Source organism: Hydra viridissima, unplaced genomic scaffold (assembly GCF_058129835.1).
Source record: "Hydra viridissima isolate aposymbiotic clone 2 unplaced genomic scaffold, HvirCarnegie_v1 scaffold_14, whole genome shotgun sequence".
Lineage (NCBI taxonomy): Eukaryota > Metazoa > Cnidaria > Hydrozoa > Anthoathecata > Hydridae > Hydra > Hydra viridissima.
The window spans coordinates 1,796,113-1,821,236 of NW_028324313.1; the positions used below are offsets into that span (position 1 = coordinate 1,796,113).

Here is a 25,124-nt window from a genome sequence, read left to right on the forward strand (position 1 = left end):
AAAGTATAAACTACCACCAAATGCAAACAAACCCTAAAAAAATATGCAAAACCTGGTCAGAGGACTACAAGTTAGTAAAACAAAACAAAAAAAACGTCTGTCAACAAATTTTTTTTGAGTCTTGAAACCTTCTAAAATACATTTACTTTCAAAATTAAGAGAAAATTAACTATTTAAACTCTATTTTTTACATTTTTTTACCATTAAATATCATCTGATAGCAAATTAAAACAAATTTTTTGATTTTCTTCAAAAAAAATTGTCAATAATAAGTTCTATTTACTCTTTTTGTACAAGTACTCTACAATACTATTTTTAAAAGTAATATCTAAATTCATAGCTTTTAAATTAACAGCATTTAAAGTTAATTTAGTTAAAATGTTCATTTTAAACCGTGAACTAAGATTTTCTACTACTTATCTTTTAAAACTCAAATTACGCTTGCAACTCCTTAAAGGCTGTTGTGCTGCATAACTGATCTTACTGTTCAGATCAGTTATGCAGCACAACAACCTTTCTTTGTTTTCTGGATGATTATTGTTTCACTTACACCTTGACCAACGTTGATAAGAATCTTAATCAGTAGTTTCATCAACTTGTTCACTATAAGGCCCCAGGGGGCTCTTTTGTGGCTAAACAATCTTTGATGTGGTAGAAGACGGTGTAAATTTTAGGCGCTACGCTTGAATCAGTTATCATTAAGTAACACCTTTTGAAATTTTCAATTCTTTCAGCAAGGGCCGGCTGTAGGATAAATCTAAACCAGGCTTTGACAACTGAGTTGAAACTTTTGAATGCTTCAATTATGTGAAAGATGTTGGAAACCAACTTTGTATCAGCAAGTTGTTGCAGCACATTTTTAAGAAGCTTTCTGCATTCGTTTCCGTCAAACTGGCCCCAGTTATATAGGCTCAGTTGAATGTGGAGAGCACATGGCCGCTTAACAGCCTCTATCCAAGCAGTTTTAAAGATTTTGAAAAGACGATTGACAACTCCTAAAAAGTGATACAATTTCATTAATAAGATGATTTCAAAAATCAAAAAAATTTCAGGCCCGTTGATGATTGACTTTTGAACGACATTGCTAAACAGCTTTGTATTAGTAAAAACCCCGCCAGGTTGCTAAAAAAACTCGAGACTAGATTTTATTGAGCCCAGTGTTCACAAGTTTCCGGATTTGACAAGACACTTGGATTTGTCGTCACAGCATGAGCAAGGATGAATACATGAATGGGTTTGAAGACCATAAATTATATTTACAACTTTCATATCATAAGCCAAAATTAGTTTAAATCCATTTGCATTAATCAGTGACCAGATTTTTTCAATATTGAAGTGAGTTTGTAGCAAATCTTTTGATACCGCTACAAGAACCTGTCTCTTGGCTCCAGTGTCTTTGCCAGTCCTTTGAGTGAGAGGGTATTTTTGTGGCGGTGAGTTGTTTTCATCCCATAACACAATATCAACAATGATTAAACAAAACTTGAGAAAACTTTTGCCGCAATCAATTCCGATTATTGAATAACATGATTCACAACACTTGATAAATCATTGCAGTGAGCAACAACCCGAACTGTACCAGAATCTCCTTTTCCGTCGGTGGTTTTTAAGTCACTGCAGCTGAAGAAATTACTTAAGTGTTGACCTGCTCTTAGGAAACTCATGTGAAAATTTGGCTCTACCATCTTTCTGCTTGATGTTTGGTTTAAAGTTTTAACCAGTTGTTTTAATCCGTTGTTTGACCGTGGATTTAATTGTACATTTACAAAAGCTAGAGTGGTCATTTTTTAAGCGCTTGATGGTGGCTGGATACTTTGACCTGAAACCAAAACATGAATATTTTATGTTAATAATAAACTTTGTTTAGAATGTTTGAGTAAAACTTGAATTATTCGTTTTTAAAGAGATTAGAAACTTGTCAAAAATATACTTCATGAAGTTTGTCTAGCCTCATTTCTTAATAGTCAAGAGTTTCTGTCAATATATGTATCTAAAAATTATTTTAAATATAATAATTACCGAGGGTAATTGAAAGTGGTGGCCCACCGGATGCCTAAGTCGAATAGTTTTTTCCAGGGATAATTCTTTATTGGAAATTACTCGAGACGTATTTTGTTCGGCTGCTTTGGCATTATTTGCTGCTTAAGAACGAAGGTTTTCTCTGTATTTATTTGAGAGAATTGGTGTGGCAAACCTTTTCCTAAAGGGCTGAGGCATGTTCTACAAAGCACGTTTGGTTCTATCTCAATGGTGGTTTGCTCTTCGAGAGGATGTTTTTTTTGCAGTTTTAAACGACCATTCTGGTAGATTAGGCAATAATACATCCTGCCGCTTGTTTCAAGCCTCACTTGTATTGACTTGAAATCAAACTAAAGGGGGAGTGCAATATCTTTCCCTTCTTGTTCCGGCGCAAAGTAGCTCTGTACGATTCGCAGAATCCTTGTGGAACCCGAGAGTCCTTGTGGTGCCCAAAAACAATAAAGTTTGTGTTCTTACTCTGTCTGGAAAACATTTTTTCAGACAGAGCAAACACAGAGGCTTTCCATTTTTATCTTTGCTTGATTTGGCATTGTGTTAACTCACTAAATTTAACTTTACTAAATCAAATTCTGCCTTTTACAAATTTTAACCTAAATTATATTAGATAATGAAACGTCCTCTGGAACTTCTGGTGTTGTCAATTCTTCCATGGTCTTGTAAGTTTTCAACGGCAGGGTAGCAAGCATGTAAAGCTACGTGTTGGTCTGAGGTTATATTGTTTATTACGAAGAAAGAGATAATCTATCGAGTAAATCGCTTTGGCTGTCCATCTTCATATTGCGGAGATAATTAACACGTCCGGTTAGCTTGTTGTTCAACGCATTTAAAAACTATTTTGTTTTAAAAGTTTTAATTATTGAGCCAGCAAAAAAAAAAAAAATGTTCGCTATATGTATCCTTTAAAAATATAACTTTCGACTCTTGTCCACAATTAATGGTTATTATACAAAACGTTATAATCATAAAAAAATTAGTGGACTTTTGTCTTTACGTTTTGAATTATGTCAATATCTAGCAAAATTAATTAATAACGCACATTGAAATCACAACAATCTATTTTTATACTATTGTCTATTTATAGTTTGTTATTTAACTTTAATTTTCGCTCTGTCTACTTTTAAAACTGTTAAGACCATCTTTTCGTAAAGTGGCATTGATTAGGTTCTGCTTATTGTAAAAAGGACATTAATTATGATTTTAGAAGCAAAGATAAATTCCCATTTTATTTATATCACAAGTAAAACAAATTGTTGGGAAGTAATTTGATAAAACAAAGCTTGATATGTCTTTGACATTTGCATCTTGTTTATTAAGTTTGAAAGATTACACAGATCAACAGCATTTTTGGGGCCAAAGATATTTCAACGAATTTAGGGTAACTTTGGGGTGCTGATTCTGAATATGTCATCAGTTTTGCCAGATTGGCTCAAGTTTTTGAGATTTTTTGTGAAATGTGTAAAAAAAAAGACGTAATTTGCTACACACGCAATTACTTTATTGATATTGTCATGAATACAATAAATTTAACAAAGTAAATGTTGATTTTAGTTTATTTTAACTAGTTTTAGAAAGTAATCTTCAAAAATGAACAAGACATGAAAGATAGGAGACATTTAATCGCTGGAAAAGCGCTTTTTATTTGATTTTCTTTTATGTGAGCTATTCGGGCAGTCACGCTGTAGATTCTAGCAGTAATCAGCCATCATATGTCTGTCCCATCTGCCTTGGTACCTTTCCTCCACCACCATAATATCCTGATGAAATTTCTCCCCTTGTTCTTCGCTAAAATCTCCAAGGTTTTCTGGAAATCTGTCCAAGTGACTGTGAAGATAATGCAATTTAATGCTCATGTGTACACCCAGATTTCTAAATCTCAATAGCATGTTTTGTACCAGTTCTTCATAATTGTCTGCCTTTTTATTTCCTAATAAGTTCTTCACTACCAACACAAAACTACACCATGCAGCAGCTTCAATGTCATTCATTTCCTTAGGAAAATTTGAATCTTTAATGAGTTTCCGAATTTGAAGACCATCAAAGATTCCTGCCTTCAATTTTTCACTACTAAGACCGGGGAAAGATCTAAAGATGTACTATTGCGGCAGAAAGTAAGTATACACTCTACCCAAATCGTAAAAATAATAGTTTAATGTGGTATTTCTTATTTTTAGAAACATAATAGAAGCAATTATTGCATTCTGTAAATTTACTTAATCAATATTCTTTGCACTTCCTGTTTACAATAGCAAGTGTGACTCATGTTGTGTACTAAAAATTAAACTTTAAAGAGTTAACTTTGTATTGTTTAATTGTGCAAATTTTGCAGACAAGGTTAGTAATTGTTTTACAATGTTATAGTATTGTTATTATAACTAAGTTTTTAATAACAATTAACAAATAACTTTTTTTTTTTGTCCTAAAAACTTTCAAAATGGTTCTGACCAGTTTTGACTTTAGGCCAAGTCATTAATAAATTATTATTATGAATTGTTGAGATGCATGTTTGGTTTTAGAGAATTTTTAGTTACAATTTGTTAGTTTAAGCTAATACTGATTAATTAATGTCTTTGGTTTTTCATTATTCATATTTGGCCATTTGTCTGATATATTTTGTGTAATTATTCATTTTTATATTTGAAGGTATGCCCAAATATCGTCGACTGACAACAGAAGAAAGACTTCGCGCAGTGTTCTTGGCAGAAACAGGTGCAAGTTTAAGAAAAATAGCCAGAGAACTTAAAGCAACACCAATAGGTATTAAGAAAATAATAGATAAACATATCGAAACTGGTTCAACAGCTGATAAGCGGCGATCTGGAAGACCAAAGAAAACAACTCCACACACTGACAGAGTGTTAGTTCGAATGTCCTTGCAGGATCGTAGACTCACTGCCCCTCAACTCGGTCGAAAACTTTCTGAAGAACATGGGGTTACTCTGGCAACTCGAACTGTACGTCAGCGCCTTTTGAAAGCAGGTCTTCGTGGATGTGTGGCTGCAAAGAAGCCACTGCTTTTAGCAACAAACGTTCGTCGACGATTGGCATTTGCCAAAGGACACAAAGACTTGACAGTAGATGATTGGAAACATGTCCTGTTCAGTGATGAAAGTTCTTTCGAGTTGTTCCTTAGTTCCAAACGAGTAATTGTGCGAAGAAGAGTTGGTGAAAAATTCAGTAAAAACTGTATTGCGCCAAATGTCAAGCATGGAGGAAAGAGTTTAATGATTTGGGGGTGTATGTCTGGCTATGGGCTTGGGCACCTTTATCGATGTACTGGAAGTATGAACCAACACCATTACATTGATGTACTACAAAACACAATGTTTCCTTCTGCTAGTGCACTGTTTGGGCAACTTAACTCGTTCTTCTTTCAGCATGACAATGCACCATGGCACAAGGCCAAGACTGTCACAGATTTTCTTCGGCGTAATCAGGTGGCAGTACTTGATTGGCCTGCTCAGAGCCCGGACATGAATCCGATTGAAAATTTGTGGAGCGTTATGGCAAAGAACATTGGAGGAGAGAGGCCATCTAACTTGGATAGTCTTTGGTTAATTTTGCAAGATGCATGGAACAATATTGATGATGTTACAATTACTCGCCTGTTTGAGTCAATGCCAAACCGTATGAAATATGTTATTAAAGCGCGAGGTTACCATACTAAATATTGATCAAACTGCATGTTTTTGATACAGAGAGTTGTTTTTGATGATTCTGATAAATAAAAATTGTTTTTGCAACAATTTACAGTGTTTTTAATTGCTTAAAATAATAAATGTATGCAAAACTCAATGGTGTATACTTACTTTATGCCGCTATAGTACATGAAGCAATTACCATCTTTGTTTAATGCCTTTACGAACTGCTTCATTAATCGTAACTTTATGTGAAGTGGTGGTAGAATGATTTTTTCCCTGTCCACCAAAGGTTCGTTCACTAATGAACGAACCTTTGGTGGACAGGGAAAAAATCATTCTACCACCACTTCACATAAATTTCTAAAAAATTTCACTTCATTCTAAAAAATCATTGATGCTCCTACTGTCAAGGTGTCCCTTGGAGGCCAATTCAGTTTCTCCCAGTGCTGATGTTTTGCTCTACTATCCCACATGCAGATGAAGCAAGGATACTTTGTGTATCCACTTTGCTGTCCAAGTAAAAAGTTGACCATTTTTAAATCAACACATATCAGCCACGAATGTTCATGGTAGCACAGTTTCTCCAAGACCATTTTGACATTTTTGTATTGTTCTGCAAGTTTAGTTGAGTGAGCTACTAGAAGAGATGCACACTGGTTGCCATTGTTCAACAAAACTTATTTCAAACTCCTTTTAGAACTATCTATGAAAAGCCTCCAGTCTTCAGGACGATATACTTGTAAACCCATTTGCAGCATCAGGCCAGGAATATCCTTACAATATACAAGTAGGTCATCTTCACAGAAAAATTGAAGAAGTGCTTCTTCTCTGGTCCTGTAAGATGTAACTTTAGTTGCAGGCGTCAGACAATTTTTTTCACTTAGCCTTGAAGCTAAAAGTTCAGATGCACTTTTTGAGAGGTTGAGGTCTCTTATTAGATCGTTGAGCTCTCCTTGGGTAAATTGCGTAGGTGTTCTGAAACTTTCTTCATATTCTGGTTCACTTCCAGAACTAATGCTTAGCTCCATACCCTGCATTTCATCATCATCAGGTGGGGGAAGGTCAGGTAACATGGTAAACACAGGTACAGGCACATCTTCACAATAAGGGACAGGCCTTCTTGCAGATTCCATGTTAGAATACTCCCATTTTTGTTTCTTATGCTTATTGAATCCTTGCACTTGCACTGCACTCATCATGATGATTTTTTTGCTCTCTCCACACCATTAGAACACCAAATTTGAAGCTTTTTCTTTGTCCTTTGCTCCATTTTTGTAATAATTCGATGCATGCTTTGCACACTATGTGTGGTGCCCAAGACTTGTCTTGGTCCCCAAGCATAACCCCAAAATAGGCCAAATACACTTTTTTTATGAAGTCTGTTACGTTTCTTCTATGTTTTTGCAGTGTATATTCACCACAAATGTAGCAGAATGCGTCTGGATCGTTAAGACAGCTTCTTCTTGATGAGTTCATGCTTTTCACTGGAAAACAGACAACAACATAAAGTTAGCGCAAAAATCAAGCTATGAACAAACTTTTAGAACACTAATTAAAAAACTAAATTGAAAACTGCTCAGTTCAAGTACTAATCCCAAGAAATTAATGAGATGATGCGTCGCATTTACCAACAAGTGCTATAAATAAGATACCAAAAACTTGAGCCAATCTGGCAAAACTGATATCATATTCAGAATCAGCACCCCAAAAATACCCCAAATTCTTTAAAATATTTTGGACACCAGTAAATTTTTTTTTTTTGTTCACCTGTGTTATTAACCTTTTCTGTTTCAGGTAAGAGAGTTGATTCAGGTATATCATTTTATTTTAGATAAAATATTGATAGTAATTATTTGTTAATTCAGTTATTATGGTCCTTCTTTAGATACTCTAACCAAAAAGTTACATTCACCTTAATTAAAGACCAATATGCCAAAATAGTTTCTGAATGTTGAATTTCTGGTAATTCCTTCAACTCTTCTGTCTATATTGCATTATAAGGCTATTGGGTCACTTTGAAGTCGTGCAGTGGTTACATATAAATATCCTTCTTTAAGGTGTTACACCCCTCATTCTAAAAAATTTTCTTAAAATAATCAATACAAAATTAAAACTACAATACACAAGTTAAAAAAAGTATGCTGATTTTTTTTTAAATAAGAAATCTCGATTGCCCAACTTTTGCCTCACTTATTCCATACGAATTGCCAAAATATGGGTGTAATTTAAAACAAGATATCTCCAGTTCTATATATCTTTTAACTCTGAAATTTTCACACTATGTTCCTAAAAGGTACGAAGAGGTTATGAACCAAAATCATGCATTAAAGATGCATAGAACATTTTAAAAATAATTTTCTATATATTTAAGAAAATTTTTAACAAAAAAAGCAAGAAAAAAAGGTTTTAAACATACTTATACATCATATTTATTTGTAGTTTTGGTTCATTACCTGAGACAATTTATAACAAAAACACCCTGAAAATTTCAAGTCAGTATATGGTCCCAAACTGAAAATATTGCGTTTTAAAATTTAGGTATTTGGTAAAAATGACATTTTGAGAAAAACACAAAAAACAAAATAAAAGTTCGTTATATTAGGAAAAGAAGCACGAGCCCAATTAAAAACCTCCACTATTATATTATATATTTTGGGTCCTTTTCCAGTTCTTTTTCAATATCTATGTAACCTTTTTTGATGGCTCTAAGCTGTTTTCTCCTTATTTTACCTTTAGCACTTGATTTGTGATTCATTTTTTTAATTCAGTTGCAGTCCAATTTACGAAGTCCTTCTTGCATAAATATACTTGGTTCGATACCTCCAGCACTAATTACTTTTTCAACTGCTGTGCTTCCATCATTAAATGCTATAATAGCTGAGTTCATACTAATCTCAAGAACTTTTTTCCCAATAAAAAAGTCTTTAGGACATCTCTTCCATATAAAGGCATTCAGAATTTCATTGTTATTTTGAGTTTGTCCGTGCAAACATTTTGATAATAATGTTTCATTTGTCAAATCTGTAATTTATAGGCATAAGTACTGCTTTAATTGCTAATGGTAAGCTTAATTTAGTTTTGTATGTGTTTCACCTGTTACTTTATTACTTTGCCACAAACACCAACTAGTTCTAGTTTGTGGGCAAAATTTGTGTCTCTCTGACTCTTCACTTATGTCACTGTTGTGAAATAAAATAGCCCAAGCACTTTTTTTCATTTCATATAGGTTATTCACATTTTGACGGATAGCCATACCAAAATAATTTTGAAGCGTATTTATGGCTTTATCTGTCAGTCGACCTTTTCCATCTATTTTTTTTCCATCTGAAAGAAACTGACCTTTAAGTGTCACTCTAAGGTTACGCGCACGATTTCCATGTCTCTTTTGGTAATGTCCAACACAATGAAGTCTGTTTATTTCAAAACCTGGATATGGATTACTAGCAACAACATCATTATATGCTCAGCTGTCACCGTCTCCAATATATCCTTCATATCTCAAACCATGCTTTTCAATTGACTGTTGAAAAATTGAAACAGCACCAGAAGCTTCCATGGATCCTGATGATTTATTGCGGTTAGCTTCACAAACATGATTTATTTTCCAGTTTTGATAACCTGGTGTTGACTTTTTTTTGTTCCAATAACTACAAGCTTTGCAGAACTTAGTTAACAAAATTGAATCAAGACATTTTCCGTTCTCTCTTGATATTGCAGTGACAATACCATTTAAAGATTGATGGCCTCTCTTTTGCCAGGTACCATCAACAAAAAACTGTCAAGCAGAAACATCATTAAAATTGCTTGATTTAGAAATAATATCTTTGGTTTCATTGGCTGCGCTTGACATACTTGCAGAAGCAACTTCATTATAAATATTTAACAAATTGTTATTTATTGCACTATAGTTTTTAAAATTCATAGGAGATGGCATGTTCATTACTGCAGCAAATTTGCATATAGATTGCATTTAAACTCACTAACCATTAGTTTTAAAATATTATGTGTATAATATTATAATGGTGTTGTATTTTTTTTGACTTCCAGATATTTCAGTGTTTACTATTTTTTCGGAGCTTGCTGATAAACTTGGATCAGAAATTGATGTATCAAGCTGAATAAACTTTGAAGATTTTAGGTGTTGATTACAAGAAAACTTTCTTTTTTTAGTTCGAGCAATAGAACATCCCATATCTTATTTAACTATTTATTTTAAAGAACATTAACAAATTAAAACAGCATGCAAGCACGATACATTTAATTCATGTTTGCATTAGTAGTTCAAGTTATAGCTTTTAAAATAAACATGAAGTACAAAATAAACAAGCTGCAGTAGAAAAGAGTTATTGATGTTTATAAGCTTGAGCAAGTTGACATTTTTTGTTTTAAAATGCGTTGCTATGGCGTTGCTGCGGACTTTTCAATTTACTATGGCCACAAAACACATAACTCTACACACTTCCTTATTTATTTATTAAAAAAAAATCTAATAATATTGTTCTATGAAAAATTTTGAATTTAAAAAACCAATTTTCAAAAAATTGATTTTTTTCTAAAAAAATTCAAAATTAATGGGGATGTACCACCTTAATAAGCTCAACAATAACAAATGCTTGAGAACGCAGAGTTGTGATGAGAGCAGATGATATTTGTTTTGTTGGTCTAAAATAAAGAGACTTCTGCCAAAGTTCAATCCAATTAGCAAGTTGTTGACAATTGTTTATAATTTGAAACAGTCGACCCTTTTTGAAGAATTGTAAGGAAACCGGAAATGTCTGTTTGTTCTGGAAAATAACTTTCAAAACTTGCAATTGTTGTTTCATTAAAAATGGACAGTTCAAAAGAAACATTTTGCTTTCTGTTATAAGGGTGAAGACTTTGATATGTGATTTTTGGAGTTTTTCTTAAATAACATTGAAGTTGCTCATCTTTAGAATGTACATAAAGAAAATCTCCCCAAGTAATATAACCAGCTGAACAACTATTAGAATCATCCTTTATATTGTATGTGAACGATGGAAAGAGAAATTTTTTACATTGTAGTAAATTATTTCTGATATTTTTAACTATGTGAACACTATCATAAATTAAGTTTATTTTAATATTCAGATTATTGGAATGATGAATAAACAAATTTGATCAATTACCAAATTTGGAATGAAGCAAACTAAATGCAATAACATTTGCTTGGTGATTGTCAGTAACAACTCCTCCAATTTTGAAACCAGATAGAGAAAGAGAATTAATAGAATCTGATATTTAATCTGAAAGCTATTTACCACTTGTGATAGTTTCAGGTATTGCTTTTATAATAAAAGTAATAGATTTCTTTAAGCTAACTATCATAAATGCAACAACTCCTTTGTACAGAGTATCCTTGTTAACTGCACCAACATAAACACCATTGCGTTTATATGGCTGAAGATGATAAGGGTATTACTGTATTGTGCTTGCTTCTGAAGATAAAATTCATTTACAATTAGTATTATATCTTTGTGTATTGAAAAAGAACTAATATCATTTTCTTGATAAATAGAAGTTTTAGGAGGTTTTCTCAAAGCAATAGGCGATGTTCTCTGGTGAAAATTTTTGAAAAAGAATTAAAATTCCAAATTAACTTTTATACCACGGATAATATAATTTTTATTTAAATGCTTTTCAAATAAAATAAAGTTTTGTGAAGATTACACAATCACTATGGCTTACAATCTAAGCCCAATAAAACTAAGTAACTGCTGATTTTTTAAAGGAAGTTAAAAAAATCCAAGTTTTTTATCTTTCAAAGAGCTGATGTATCGAGTTTAACAACCATATTCATATATATATACATATATATATTAGGATGTTTCCAAAAAAAGTCACGTCTGAAAAAAAAAAGAGCCCTAGCTTATCATCTGCCCAGATCGTGATTTAGTACTTAGGATTTTTTTAATTTTAAAAATCCTAAGGGTCCTCCAGGGGGTAAAAGGGGCAGTTTTTTTTGGCGTTTTGTACCATTTTTTAAACAGTTTGGAGGAAGTCTTAAAATAAAAGTTTTTAATTTTTTTTTTATATTTCTGTTTGTAAAAACATATTTAATCTAAAAACTTCAAATCCAATGTAAAATTTGTTTTAAATTAAAATACAGTAATCCTAGTAAATTTATGATCATCTTTACTACAGCTATCTATTAAAAACAAAGTAATTTTTCAAATTAAAAACAGATTAAAAATTTGTTTAACAAAAAAATATAAAATAAAAAACTAGATTTTTTTTGCCAGCAGGATTTTCATAAACGATTTTTTTCTGCTTTTTCTGTTTTTCTTGTAATCATCTGTAAAGAAAAGGGTGTCCTGCCTTTTCTCCTCAGAATATGCTCCGTTTATTAGGTCTTGAACTAATTTTACCGCCCTCTCAGAGCAGTCATTTACAACATCAAGTCCAATTACTGTTGCTCTAAATTCTAGATAAAAATCATTAAATTTCCAAAATTCTGGTGGTGTTTTCATCCAATGAGTTTCTACTTTTCCATGTCCAAGCATATCAAAAACTAGCCACGACTTGTCCGTTATTAATGGAGCTAACAAAGGATGCTTATCTTTACTGTATTGAAGGCTTTTTAATATAGCTTGGTCCATTATTTGGCGCTCCAAAGGGAAATTTTTATTTCGACATCTTGGTAAACTATACAGTTTCTTGGCCATATCACCACGTTCCATACATTCTTCATCTGCTAGGGCAAAAACTACCAAATTGGGATCCAAATACCAAGTATGTCTGAGAATAGAGCTCGTAACAGCTTGGGAGCCAAGTAGATTCAATTCCTCAAATCTTTTCATTTGCCAGTAAGCTTTCATATCCTAATAAATAGAATTAATAAACATTTTGAATCATTTTAATCAATAACAAGCTTTCCAACCTCTCAATAAAATTTTAAAAGACCATATACCTATGCTGATGCTTAAGAACTTAACTCTGCTTTTAGAAACCACTCTGTATAGAAAAGAGATATGAATGAAACCATATCAGTTATTTCTTCTTTTTCTTTTTTAGTCAGGTTTGGAATTTCATTCATTAAAAGATACAATTTTAAGTAGTATAAACCTTTTCCCATGACTCTTGAATGGTAAACTTGTCTCGATAAATGGAAATTAAACCTATTTGACGAATGAACCATTAAAGTTAGTTCAGCTAGCTCATGGTATTCTTTTCTAACATTTCCATCCTTATAAATTTTTAGTATATTTTTAATTTGTTACAATTGTTTTATCTAAATATTTAGAATAAATAGACATAAATGAAATCAAAATTATAATAACACCTTTTTAAAGATCTTTAAACTGATCACATTATTACAAAACTGAATAGCAGCTAATTTTTGATAACATATCCATGTTCCAGGTGGTATTATTAGTCTTTTCAGCTCCTTAGTTTCAGTATCTATACAATTCCAATTTTTTTTAGGAATTCAAATAGTTTGTTTTCTGGACCAGAAATTTCGCTGCTAGGGTAAATCTTCCGGAAATGAGTTATGTGTCGCTCAATTGCATGATGACTACATGCAATCAGCAACAATTGGCGTTGAATCTATTGAACTAATCTCATGCAAGTACCTTGCCATCTTCCTGTATTTGCTGAAGTTGTGTTGAAACAGAGACAGTTAACTTTATCTTCTTAAAAACTTCATTAATTCAAAAATAGCTTGCTTTTGATTAACCCCTGAACTAGACTCTATTAGAGGAATGCCAAGTAGTTATGTTTTCCCATCAATCCTTACCAAAACTGCAATTCTATCTTTTTTTAATTGTTTTCCCTCCTTCAATTCATTTAGTATTTTTCCATCAAAGTGTATGGTCATTAGTGAATCTGATGATACTACACTGTTTTTTATATATTCCCTTATTTCTGTTGCTCCGGCAGATATTACGTTCTCCGCAGCTCTATAAGATGTTGATTTAGAGCACTTAAAGTGTACTACAGAACCACCAGCAATGACAATAACACTACAAAGCTGTATGTTGGTGGGGTCCTATACCCTCTCCCACTGCTGTATGAAAGGTAGACTGAAGTATATTTTTAGGAAGAAGAACAGAATTTTGAGTATTAGGAATCTCGTTAAAATCAAAGTCGATATCTGTTTCCTGACTTTTCTTCCTACAGAATACTCATACCTTTTATCTTTTCCTCCAAGACTTTCTTTCCTTTCCCAAAGCTGGTCTTTTAAGAAAGCAATATCTTCTTCCTTGTCTTTCACTTTTCTTATTTTATCTTTTAATATTTCCTCAAACATAACAGGAGGATGTATTCCAATCCAAAATACTTTATTCATTTGTTCTTCAAATAAATGTTTTTTTTTTACTTAAGCAAAATTTGTTCTTTTTCTTTTATCTTTTAATTTCATCCATTCCTTTAACAATTTCTCAACTTTATTCCTTTAAAAAATAACTATTTACTTGTATAAAGGCTTATGGATTAAACTCATTTAGAGTTCAATGATAAAACTTACCTTAGCTTTTGTATTGTAAGCACTTTAAATCCACCACCTATTTAAGGACCCATTAGTTTAGATAATATGCTGCAATCAGACTGATCAACTTGGCAGTTAGGTATAAAAGACGAACTTTTGTTAGTACAACCTACTAAGCACTTCAGTTCTGAATTACCTCTTCAGCAGTTGCAAATTTCTTTGCTGGAAGTTTTATGATAAGTTTATTAACTAAAAATATTTTATCCAATCTATTACTTCTAACTTTTTTTTCGGTGGGATTTTAATAATTTTTTTATTTTTAATCTAAAAAAAAAATGTTTTATATAACATATATTTCAATAAAACGTTATTTACTGAAAAGATTTTAAATTTTGCTTTAAAAAATATATAAATTAGTGCAGCGTAAAAATATTTGTTTTTGTTATATATTTATGGATTTTAAGGTTTTTTAAAACAATTTTTAGATTTTTTTTTTTTTTTCGAGAACAGAGCCCGTTTTATTTAGATTAAATAGGTCTTTGCAAACAGAAACATGAAAAAAAAAATTGAAAATTTTAATGTTAAGACTTCCTCCAAACTGTTTTAAAAATGGTACAAAACGCTAAAAAAATTGCCCCTTTTATCCCCTGGAGGGACCCTTAGGATTCTAAAAAATAAAAGATGAAAAAATCCTAATGAACTAAATCATGATCTGGGCAGATGATAAGCTAGGGCTCTTTTTTTTTTTTCAGACATGTTTTTTTGAAACACCCTAATATATATATATATATATATATATATATATATATATATATATATATATATACACACACACTTTTATGTTTATGTATATGCTTATGGTTGCTAAACTAGATTGCGTAACTAGACCTCTTAGAATCGGTCTCTAAAATGTAACATATACATCCATGTAATATAGTAGGCCGTGATGGTATAAATTTAGCCAGAAATCAACGAATTCTGTATAGTTAGTCAGAAATAGTCGAAAAAAGAAAGAAATAGTCGAAAAAAATGAAGTTCAAAATAAAATATTTTCAAGATTTTCTCACTACAGTTGGAGATTTTACACAGATTTAACTTTGAGCGGAGAAAAATTTCCTTAAGTTAACTTTTGTATCCTTTTGCCATAAAGCCGAAAAAATGATTTTGTTAAAATAAGCAATTGCCGTTTGGATTATGTATAGTATCCTCAAATTAAAAAGTTTCACCTCGCACTGTTATATCTTAACAGTGTTATATCTTCAGTTAACTGTATTACGAAAAAATAAAACAGTTTTTAAAAGAAATAGAAAAATTAATTTAAGAAAAATGAAAATTTGTCACTTGCAAACACCACATTCTCGGAAATTGGATCTTCAACTGAGTACTTTTGAACAAACTCTCGGTAGTGTGCAGCATTGGCCAACAACAAACTTTGAAGCCATATATAATCCAATAGGAATTAAAAAGAAGTGTATAAAGAAGATACACAATATTTTTATCGCTGAGCATTACTATGATTGTAAATATCTCTTCTGGCCTTATTGAGTGATATTAAGCTATGCAAAAGGCGTGGTTTTCTTACCTTGATGAGAAACCGACTAAAATGACAGCTAATAACTAACTTTCGAGGCTTTCGACAGGCTTTCGAGCAAAGAATCTTAATTAGTTTGTAAATAAATTAAAAACTGCTTCTCCCCTTTTCCCCCGTCAAATCAAGAAATGAAGTTTTCGTGAAAAATCGAGATTTTAATGTAAAAAGGAAAAGAAAACTCATGCAGTTTTATTAATAGCACCGCATAACAAATTTTCATTTTTGTTTTATACTTGAGTAAAAAGTGTGTTATGCATTTCTTTTCGTGACCTTCTCTTTTTAGTGAGAAAGCTCTAATTCAGTAGTACTGGTATTTTTATCTTCTTTAAAGCTGCAAACGTGATCTAGCATATCTTTAGCCATTTTCACCAACGTAGGCTTTGAAGAAATTGGTAGAAGATCATCTGTTTTTTTACTGAGCCGGGTTATTTCAAATTTCATAGTTAAGCAAGCAAGTTGCTCTGTTGTCTTTCTCTTTATCTTTTTAATACAGCTTCTTTCTTTCTTTCTTTCTGCATGATAGGAGTTATTATCTTCTAATTTGTTGATAATGAATTGGATAGCTCTATGTGTAGAAACCAAAGTAGCTTCTCTGCAGCAAACTTTTTTTGATAACCATTCTGTTCTATTTTGGTTTCACATCTATAGGAAGAGACAGAGTTTTTTGCTCATTTCTCTTGTTGTGAGACTAACTACTTGTTCCTAATTTAGACTAAGTTCATTTTGCTTTCTTGAAAGTAACTGCTCATCTGATGAAAGCCTACCATCTAATTTTATCAACTCTAAATTGTATGATTTTTAGTTTAGGGTTTTATCATTTAGTAGCCTTTGATTATTCATACTGTTATTCATCAGCCGTCAAGCTAATATGTGTTTCATATAAATCATGAGTTATGTTTTTTTTTCATTTCCACTGCGAAATTAACAATATACTTTGAAACGGTTTTGTAATCCTTTATTGCATTAATGCTGATTGATGAATGATTAAAATTAATCTAATGAATTGAGAATTAACATTTAAATGAATGCTGAAGCCATCAACTGAAGCCATTTTGGCACACATTGATGCCATAGTTTCTAATAGATTAATACTATATTTCTGTAATATATTTTTTTCTTCAATACTTCTCATTTTGTCATGTTAAGATTTTAAATGAGCCCTTCTCCCAGAAGTTGATGCGCTTGCACAATTAACGACTTTTTCACATATATTACACATGTCATATTCATAACCGCATATTGTAACGTAATCCCAATTAGAGGACTCTTTATTCAACATATTTCTTTGTTATTGAATTAAAACTAGTTAGTCAAAAACATTTTTACATACAAAACTGTTAACAAATATACAGTAATCGCATTTCAAATAAATACAAATGTTTAAATAGTTTAATTTAGTCATTATTTATTCATTAATTAATGATTTAGTAGTATGCCCCTTCGAGGTTCGTGGTATCACAAGTTACCCGAGGAATGGCGCCAGTTTATAGACTATTCAATCTGGAGCCTCGAAACCATGTTGCTTCACAATCAAAATAACTACCCGTCCATTCCAATGGCTCACTACATTATGTATCTCAAAGAGGACTACATCAGTATCAAGATGTTGCTGAGTATGACGACTACGGATTGGAGGTCATCGGAGACTTCAAAAAGTCACTTCTAATAGACCTTCCAGACGAGATTACAAAGTTTCTTTGTTTTCTTTTGCCTCTGGAACAGCACCGACACTATGGTGAAAGATCACAGAAAGGACTGGCCACAACGGACCTAGTTTTCTGTGGGCAAGAGTAATGTGAAATAAGAGCCGCTGATAAAACTTCAGAAAAAGCTTGCGCCACGACTGTATAATAAGTAAGAATTCCTCAAACAATTTATTTCTATCCTTAAGGATTAGTCACCGCCTTTATGTACCTCGAAAAGCTTTCCGCGGCTAAAGCTAAAGCTGGTATCTTCATCGGACCACAAATTATGTTGATCATAAAATATGAAAAGTTCGTAAAGCTCCTGAACAGGAAGGATAGTAACTTAGAAGAGCTTTGTTGCAGTCTCGCCTGGGTAATATAAGGCTAAAAGCCATGTGAAGTTAGTTGAGATTATCATAAAGAATTACGTAAAAATAGAATCCATGATGTCACTCAAAGTTCTTGTCCTGAACGTTTTTCTCAATAAATTCATAGAGAACATAGGAGCTTACTCAGAGGAACAGTGCAAGAACTTTTATTAAAATATTTCCGACTTTTAAAGTTGTTATCAATAACAGAATGACGAAAACATGATGTGATTTACTGTATAGCCGCAAATTTACAAAATCTACTCGCTTTAAAGATTTTTAAGTGATTTTTTACAGCATTTGTCTATTGAATATGAAATTATTGTTTCTTAGCTGACCGAATGAGCAAAAAAATAAAACTTTTCTTGTTTTATCTCAAAATTGAATTTCCTGTGTGCTGTGGTCATAAAATCAAAGCTTGTGCTGAAGTTATTCGTTTTTCCACAGTCTTTAGACGTAATCAATTGAAATATAACACTTTGAATCCAAGAACAAAAGCTGTGATGCATAATTTAATTTTAATGAAGTTACTTACAAAAAAACAAGGTTTTTATGAAAAGATTTATTTTTAAAGCATAACAACTGAATAATGGTTCCAAGATTTTCGAAGTTTTGGTCAAATGGTGGTAACTGGGGCTGCTTTATAGAGCAGATTTGTACAAGATTAATACATTTATAGTTAACCGATACATTTATATGAGCGGTAAGAGCTCTGTAAGATTCCATTCGAAGAAATGCTAATTTATCAAAATGGAATAGTAACAGTCACCTATGCACGCATTACAAGTGATTTAGTACTGAAGAAATTAGGTACTCAACGGATGAAAAGGAAAAATAAATAGTCTATGGCCAAAAGAGCGGAAATGTGTATCATATTGTGGTGCATTGTATCGTCTACAGTTTTAGTTTCATATCTCATGATATGTCAGCTAATGTTAAGCATTTTCACATACGTCATAAAATCTATTATTACATTAACAACAAAGGAGTGAAATATGAAGCCAAGTGTAATTAAAAAGTTAAGTTATTCAAATTAAATAACTATCGAGATTTCATTAGTAAATGGAAAAGCACATCTGGTGATGGTTTATTAAAGATTCCCATGGCCAGATAGGAGGTTTAGAATATAGCTTTACAATTGGTAGAACGTAATAATTTTTATAACTCCTAATCTTCATCAAAATAAGTTAATATGTTTAATTAATTTTGTAATTGCTCTTTAAACTGCGTTATCTCTGAGAACAAAACGTCAAAAAAAACATCAAAAGCTGAATTTTTTTGTTGATTTTCAAATTTGAAAATCTACAAAAAAATTAAGCTTTTGATATTTTTTTAGCTCGTTCAATAGAAAAATAGTGAAAGTGGAACGATATCCATATTATCATGCTAGATTTTATTATTTTAAAAGCCGTATTGTTCCTTTTTTTAAAATTATTATTTTTTTTTTATTGAATTTTGCGAAAGAAATTGTCATTTTAAACTTGATTTTTTGTGAAGCAAAAGTGAAAATCACTTCAAACATTCAAGAAATGGTAATTTTAATAGTTTCGCGAGTGTAATATTTCAAAATGTTAATGTTCTGCTCCAATCTTTTATTTCTTGAAATTTTCAACCCTGAAAAATAGTCTTCAAAAATTTTATATTTAAATTATGACTATTATTGATGTAGTCAAATAATCTTAAAGTCCTAAAGTGAAAATCAGAATTCACAAATCTAGAATATGTATAAAGTTTTTGATGATTTCACATCAGTATTTTCCAAGTTATTGTGTTTAGAACTAATCCATTAAAAGAAATGTCTCCAATAAAATTTAGACAAAACAAAATAAAGCATACAACAATATTCTCAATTATGATGCACTTTTTGTTAAATAAGACCTATCTTTTTTTTCAAATTTTGAACAATTCTGGATATTTGGTGGTATTTCGCCATAAACTTTCAAAAAGTCGGACCTTCTTTAAATTACTTGAGATTGAACTTAAAACCAAGAAAAACAGTATGGTGAAACCAATCACCAACAATATTAAAACTACAGCCTTTATTGTTTAATCTTTTTAGAAAATAGAGAAGATGACGTTCCGGATTCTATGGAAGATGGATTGATTGAAATATGTTCGCCACAAAAGCCTCTTGTGATTAATGCTATTCAAAGCAATATTCAGCTTGGTTCATTTTACGACCGCCGATCGGACAACTTTCCACTCAAGCTAAGACTATGGTTTAATAAAATTTTGAAGCGGCGGTCAATTATTGAAGTAAGAAAGCCGGCTATTCAAGAAGATACTTTTGATGATAAAAACACGTTCATCTCAAAAGCCAAAACCCTTGAAATAGATGATGGGATCAAAGTAAGTTTAATCAGCGGAATGGTTGAAACCAAGGGTCATTTAAAACATTTGATAGATGACCAGCAATCAAAGTACGTTGCTAAAGCAAGTTTAACTTACAAAGTAAATAGTAGCTATCGAGAGCTTGATGCGGCTCTACTTGATAAAGTTGATTACAAAAACCTCCTGACGAATAAAGAGATACAAGATAAGTTTACTCATGTTGTAGTTGCAATTGAATACGGGGGAAGGAGCACTGTAGTAATTGAAAAAGATGTTAATCAAAACAACAACAAACAAAATGTCCAAGACGCTCTAGCACTAGAGCTCAAAAGCATATATTTGTCTGGTGAAAAGAATTTGAAATTTGATAGCAACATAGGTTTGCTTTTAAACGGAGGAAAGTTTTTTGTTTACAGTGATATGATAACGCGCTCAAATTTTTTAAATTGGACCAAAGTACTAAAATATTGGCACTCGCTTTCAAAATCTCTTTGCGCTGATGGAGGAACACCCATTAAAGTGTGGTTGCTGCCAAAAAAGGTCTTCGGTTCTTATCATGAAACGCTGCTTAATGAACTTTCTCATTGTGTCGTCATCAAAATATTAAAGGTTGCAGAATTTTTGACAACAATTATAAACAGATATAACGATTTTGAAAAACACCTAACAGAATATCCAGTTTTGGAACGTATAGTATACAAACTAGAAGCATATTTTGTTAAATATCGAACTGCGTTATTGGAACACAAGCTAGCGCGAACGCTTATGGCTGCTCGAATGGAATCTCAAGACAAGAGTTCAGTAGCTGAAGCTATCAAATATCATGATAATTCACTATTTAATAAAAAATGCTTAACGAGATGGCTAGATAAGCTTAATACAGAAGCAACGAACATGCGATCTCTGCATAATGCGTTTACTTCTGATGGTTTTGTTTTGATAAAAAGTGTAAAAGAGGATGTTGTTGTTCTTCATAGAGAAATAAATGTTATTTTTACTTTATGTTTGCGTGAGGAAAACAGAGCATACTTAAGACAGCTAAAAAAATATTTAAAATCAATGACTGAAGCACCAAAAGAGAACAGTGATGAAGCCATGGAGATTGAATTTCAAAAGTGGTACGAGAACAAATTGTTTTTAAAAAGGCTGAATTGCATGGTTTACCAATTGAAAAAACTGGCAGCAGCAAAGAAGAGTAATGAAAAAATAGATTTCTTTTTTCGAATTGTTGAAGCAAAAGGTAATCCTGATAGCCGAGCTGAAATTTTTATGCAACTTTATATTGAGTCAGTAAAATACTTGCCCCTTGTAGAAAATTTGCCTGTTCAAACTTCACATGATACTGCTACTATACAATGGAAACACCCAACGCTCGGAATGGAGCATGTATCTGGGTACAGAGTAGTTCTAAAGCAAGTAAGCATCTTTGATCAAAAGGTTCCAACTCAAACAGTCAAAGTTGAAGAAATAAGGTACTCAACGGAGGATGAGGAAAAATATAAAGGCTATGGTTTAGAAAGCGGAAAAATGTATCGTATTGCGGTCCATTGCACTGGCTACGATTTTAGTTTCATATCTCAAGATGTATCAGTTGATGTTGTAACACTTTCTAGTTTTCCCCCATGCAATTTTGCTGAACCTGTCACAAAAGGTTTGTAACTTTTTATAATAAAATCACGTTACCGAATTTTCACGTGCCGCACTTAAACTGAAATTATTAACTTAAAAACAGAGAAATATAAAGCCGAGTTTAATTAAGAAAATATAATTTTACAGAATATACTCAAAATAATTTGTTATTGAGAGTTCATTACTAAATGGAAAAGTACTTCTGGCCATGGTATATTAAAGAAACTCATAAGTCAGACAAGAAATTTAAACTAGAGTTTTACAATCGATAATACCCAATCAATTTTATTACTCTCTTCAAAGTAAAATGTTTTTTTAAGTTATAAATTACTCTTCAAACTGCGTATTTATCTCTGTAAGCATGTAGTTTGAAGAGTAACTAATAATTTTTAAAACCTTCCTCACAAGTAATTAGGAAAATCAAACTAATTTTATATAAAAAAAAAGGTAAAGTACAAAAGCAATCTTTTCCAAAATATAAGTGTATATATAAAAATATAAATAATAAAATATATATACGAAAACGAAACTTTATTAGCAAAATGAAAAACAAATTAATCTTAAGGCATTCTGAAGTTTTTATGCAAATTTCTTATTTTTCTTAAATAATTAAAAATTATTTTCCTTTTCAATTCTCAAATTTCTCTTTATATCAAATGAAATCCGCGTTCTAAAAAATCTCTGCTGATATTTATCATTTAAAAAGAATAGTTCTTAAACTTTAAATTTATGCCATCACAATTTACTGTTTCTTTAACATTACCGCGGAGGACGGTATGGTAATCAGATTGTCTGTAATATGAAAGAAGTTATATTTATTTTTTGTAAAGAAACAGTATTTATCTTTTTTAGAAATTAAGCAGGCAAATGGTCCAGATTTTTTAGAGGATTTGTGGCAAAAGCTTCTTCTGATTAATGCTTTTCAAAGTAACTTTCAACTTGGTTACGAACGCCGAACAAACAGTTTTCCACCTGAACTAAAATTAAAGTTTAAAAATACCTTAAAGCAACTGTCAATTAATGGAGTACGGAAAATGTCTAACCAAAAGTACATTTTTGATGATAAAAACACTTTCAACTCAAAAACCCAAGCTCTCGAAAAAGATGATGGGATTAAAGAAAGTGTAATTAGGGAAATTACTGATGGAGCCGTAAAAACCGTGCCAGTTACTCAATTATGCAGTCTTATTGCAACTGTAATAGATGGCAGAGAAGTGACGTTAACATGGAAACCCCCAAACTTGACATCGCAAGGAAGCAATTTAGAAAGTTACATTTTGAAATACAAAGAATCATTAGTAGAAGTTGAATGGAAGAGCATATCTCTTCCTAAAGAGAAAGACAGTTATGTATTTAACCAACTTTTGTTTGGCACGGAGTATTCCTTCAAAATACTGGGGGTTTATGAAAGAAACAGAGAAGTTTTGCTCACAGAAACAGTTAACCGGAAAACCGTTGAGTTAGATGTTCCGCAGATTATATCGGTAGGTAAAATAACAATACGAATGACTAATTGCATAGTATATGTGAAAATCATTATATTTTTCATACTGTGTATAATGATTATGCGCACTTAAAAAAATTAAACTAGCAATAGCATTTCTAAAATGATGGCAAACTCGCGGTGAGTACAATGTTAAAAAAACGTAATATATTTAAGGTTAACAGTAAGAAATTCATGGTTTGTTTAATAGTAGTGTTTCATTTTTAGGTAAACTTTTCTGTGGATATATGTGGTATAAATAACAAAGAACTTCAGGCTGCTTAACAAAATTTAATAATTAAATTTAATATATTTAACTTAGGAACGTAAATAAACTTTTTTTTCAAAAATATATTACACATCTTGAATATATATTTCTTGTGCTTCCACCCTCCAGGAAATTCTTTCCAAAAAGGTATTGATCAGCAGTATCTTCTAAATTGAAAAGTATAATAAGTTCTATAATATGTTTTTTTAATTTTAACTGGATTCACAAAATGGATTGAAAAACTTTCTTCTAATTTCAAAGTCATGACGAACATAAAGGTGGCAACTCATACTGGTATCTGCCAACAAAATGTTTCTTGGCAGATACCAGTATGAGTTGCAACGAATATGAATCGAAATTTCAAACTTGCTTATAATATCCATTTCAATGTAACATTTTTTAAAGGAAAGAATTTCTTGTAGGTTTTGATGGCTCAAAGATTATTTCAGAAATAAGTTTTGTTATGCTTCTTAAAATGTAATGTACTAGCTAAGACTTTTTTTGAAAAAAATGTTTTAACTTTCTTTTTATATATTTTTAGCTTTTTAAACTTTTAGATAGGTTTTAAAAATACAAATCATCAGTAAACTCTTAGTTATCTTCTTGAAAGCAATATAAACCTATCAATTTAGCTGATTGATAAACTTAATTTACGTTATGTTTTCGCATTATAATCATCTTTAATCTGTTACTTGAGATACAGCTTAGTTTGAAATTGAATTGTGGGAAACTTAAACATATAAACTTGTCTTAAAATATTAAAATAAGTTAATTCAATTAAATGATTTTTTTTATAATCTAAACAGAATAAATTTGAAATAGTAAGAAGCCAGTGAAAAGTTAGCAATACTTTATTAAATAAAGAATTCGCTATCTGAATGATGTTAGTTTAGTTGACCAGCTTTTATCTGGAATGGGATGTGCATATGTTTGATAAGTAGAGCATACAGTTGTGAAACAGAAACTTATCCACTGATTACTTTCTTAATGAAAAGAAATGCGAGGTTAAAAAAATATGAAATATGCATTTGAGCTGAAACTGCTTTGCGAAAAATGGCTAAGGAACAAAAATCATTAGTAAATGTTGCTCGCTGCATAAATATGGTTTCAATTCAAAGTAAAGCTTACAGCTTTATTTCAGACTTATTACATAAAAAACTTATGAAAAACATGCAGATCAAAGTATGAAAAAAGCTACTTCTTAGATTTAGGAAAATTTTTTGAAATTTTGGTAACTCCAGCTACCCATACCCATCATACTTTATTTCTGCAAATGGTGCAATGCCAGAAATGTGGGTTTAATTCTAAACTTGGAAAATGTATTGACTTTAAAACGTTATTAATTCATTGCAAAAAATGTGAAACTTGTGAATCATTTTAAAAAAAGTGATTTAAATTTTAATTATGACAAAAAAAACACATCTTTAAAGAAGAAAGTGTTCCATATATTACACAAAGTCTTCAGCTCAATAGAAGGAATAGATGCAGTATAACGTTTTTGACGTTCAGTAGAGAAGCTCGATTCGATTAAAAAGCCAATGCATTAGAGATAACTTTACTTTATCATATTATGAAGCTCTTAAAACACCTACAAGAAATAGCTTCTCAGGACAAGTCTAAGAAATGTGATCAATGAACACCAGAA

At 31.4% G+C, this 25,124-nt stretch overlaps 1 protein-coding gene and 2 pseudogenes across 3 annotated transcripts in view; 1 reads left to right on the forward strand and 2 right to left on the reverse strand.

Annotated features, from left to right (window-relative positions):
* LOC149878740 (uncharacterized) overlaps positions 1 to 25,124 on the forward strand; it is a 41,414-nt gene that overhangs the window by 7,100 nt on the left and 9,190 nt on the right. For 2 of the 3 annotated variants that reach the window (XM_090071151.1, XM_090071153.1), the window contains exons 2-3: positions 19,828 to 21,750; positions 22,581 to 23,212. In XM_090071151.1, the coding sequence (XP_089927277.1) occupies positions 19,828 to 21,750; positions 22,581 to 23,212 (2,555 nt within the window). Of the gene's footprint in view, positions 1 to 10,787; positions 10,976 to 19,827; positions 21,751 to 22,580; positions 23,213 to 25,124 lie in introns of all 3 variants that reach the window. The other variant, XM_090071152.1, reaches the window with a different exon arrangement.
* Positions 8,301 to 9,234, reverse strand: LOC149878741 (uncharacterized; annotated as a pseudogene).
* Positions 11,921 to 14,231, reverse strand: LOC149878742 (uncharacterized; annotated as a pseudogene).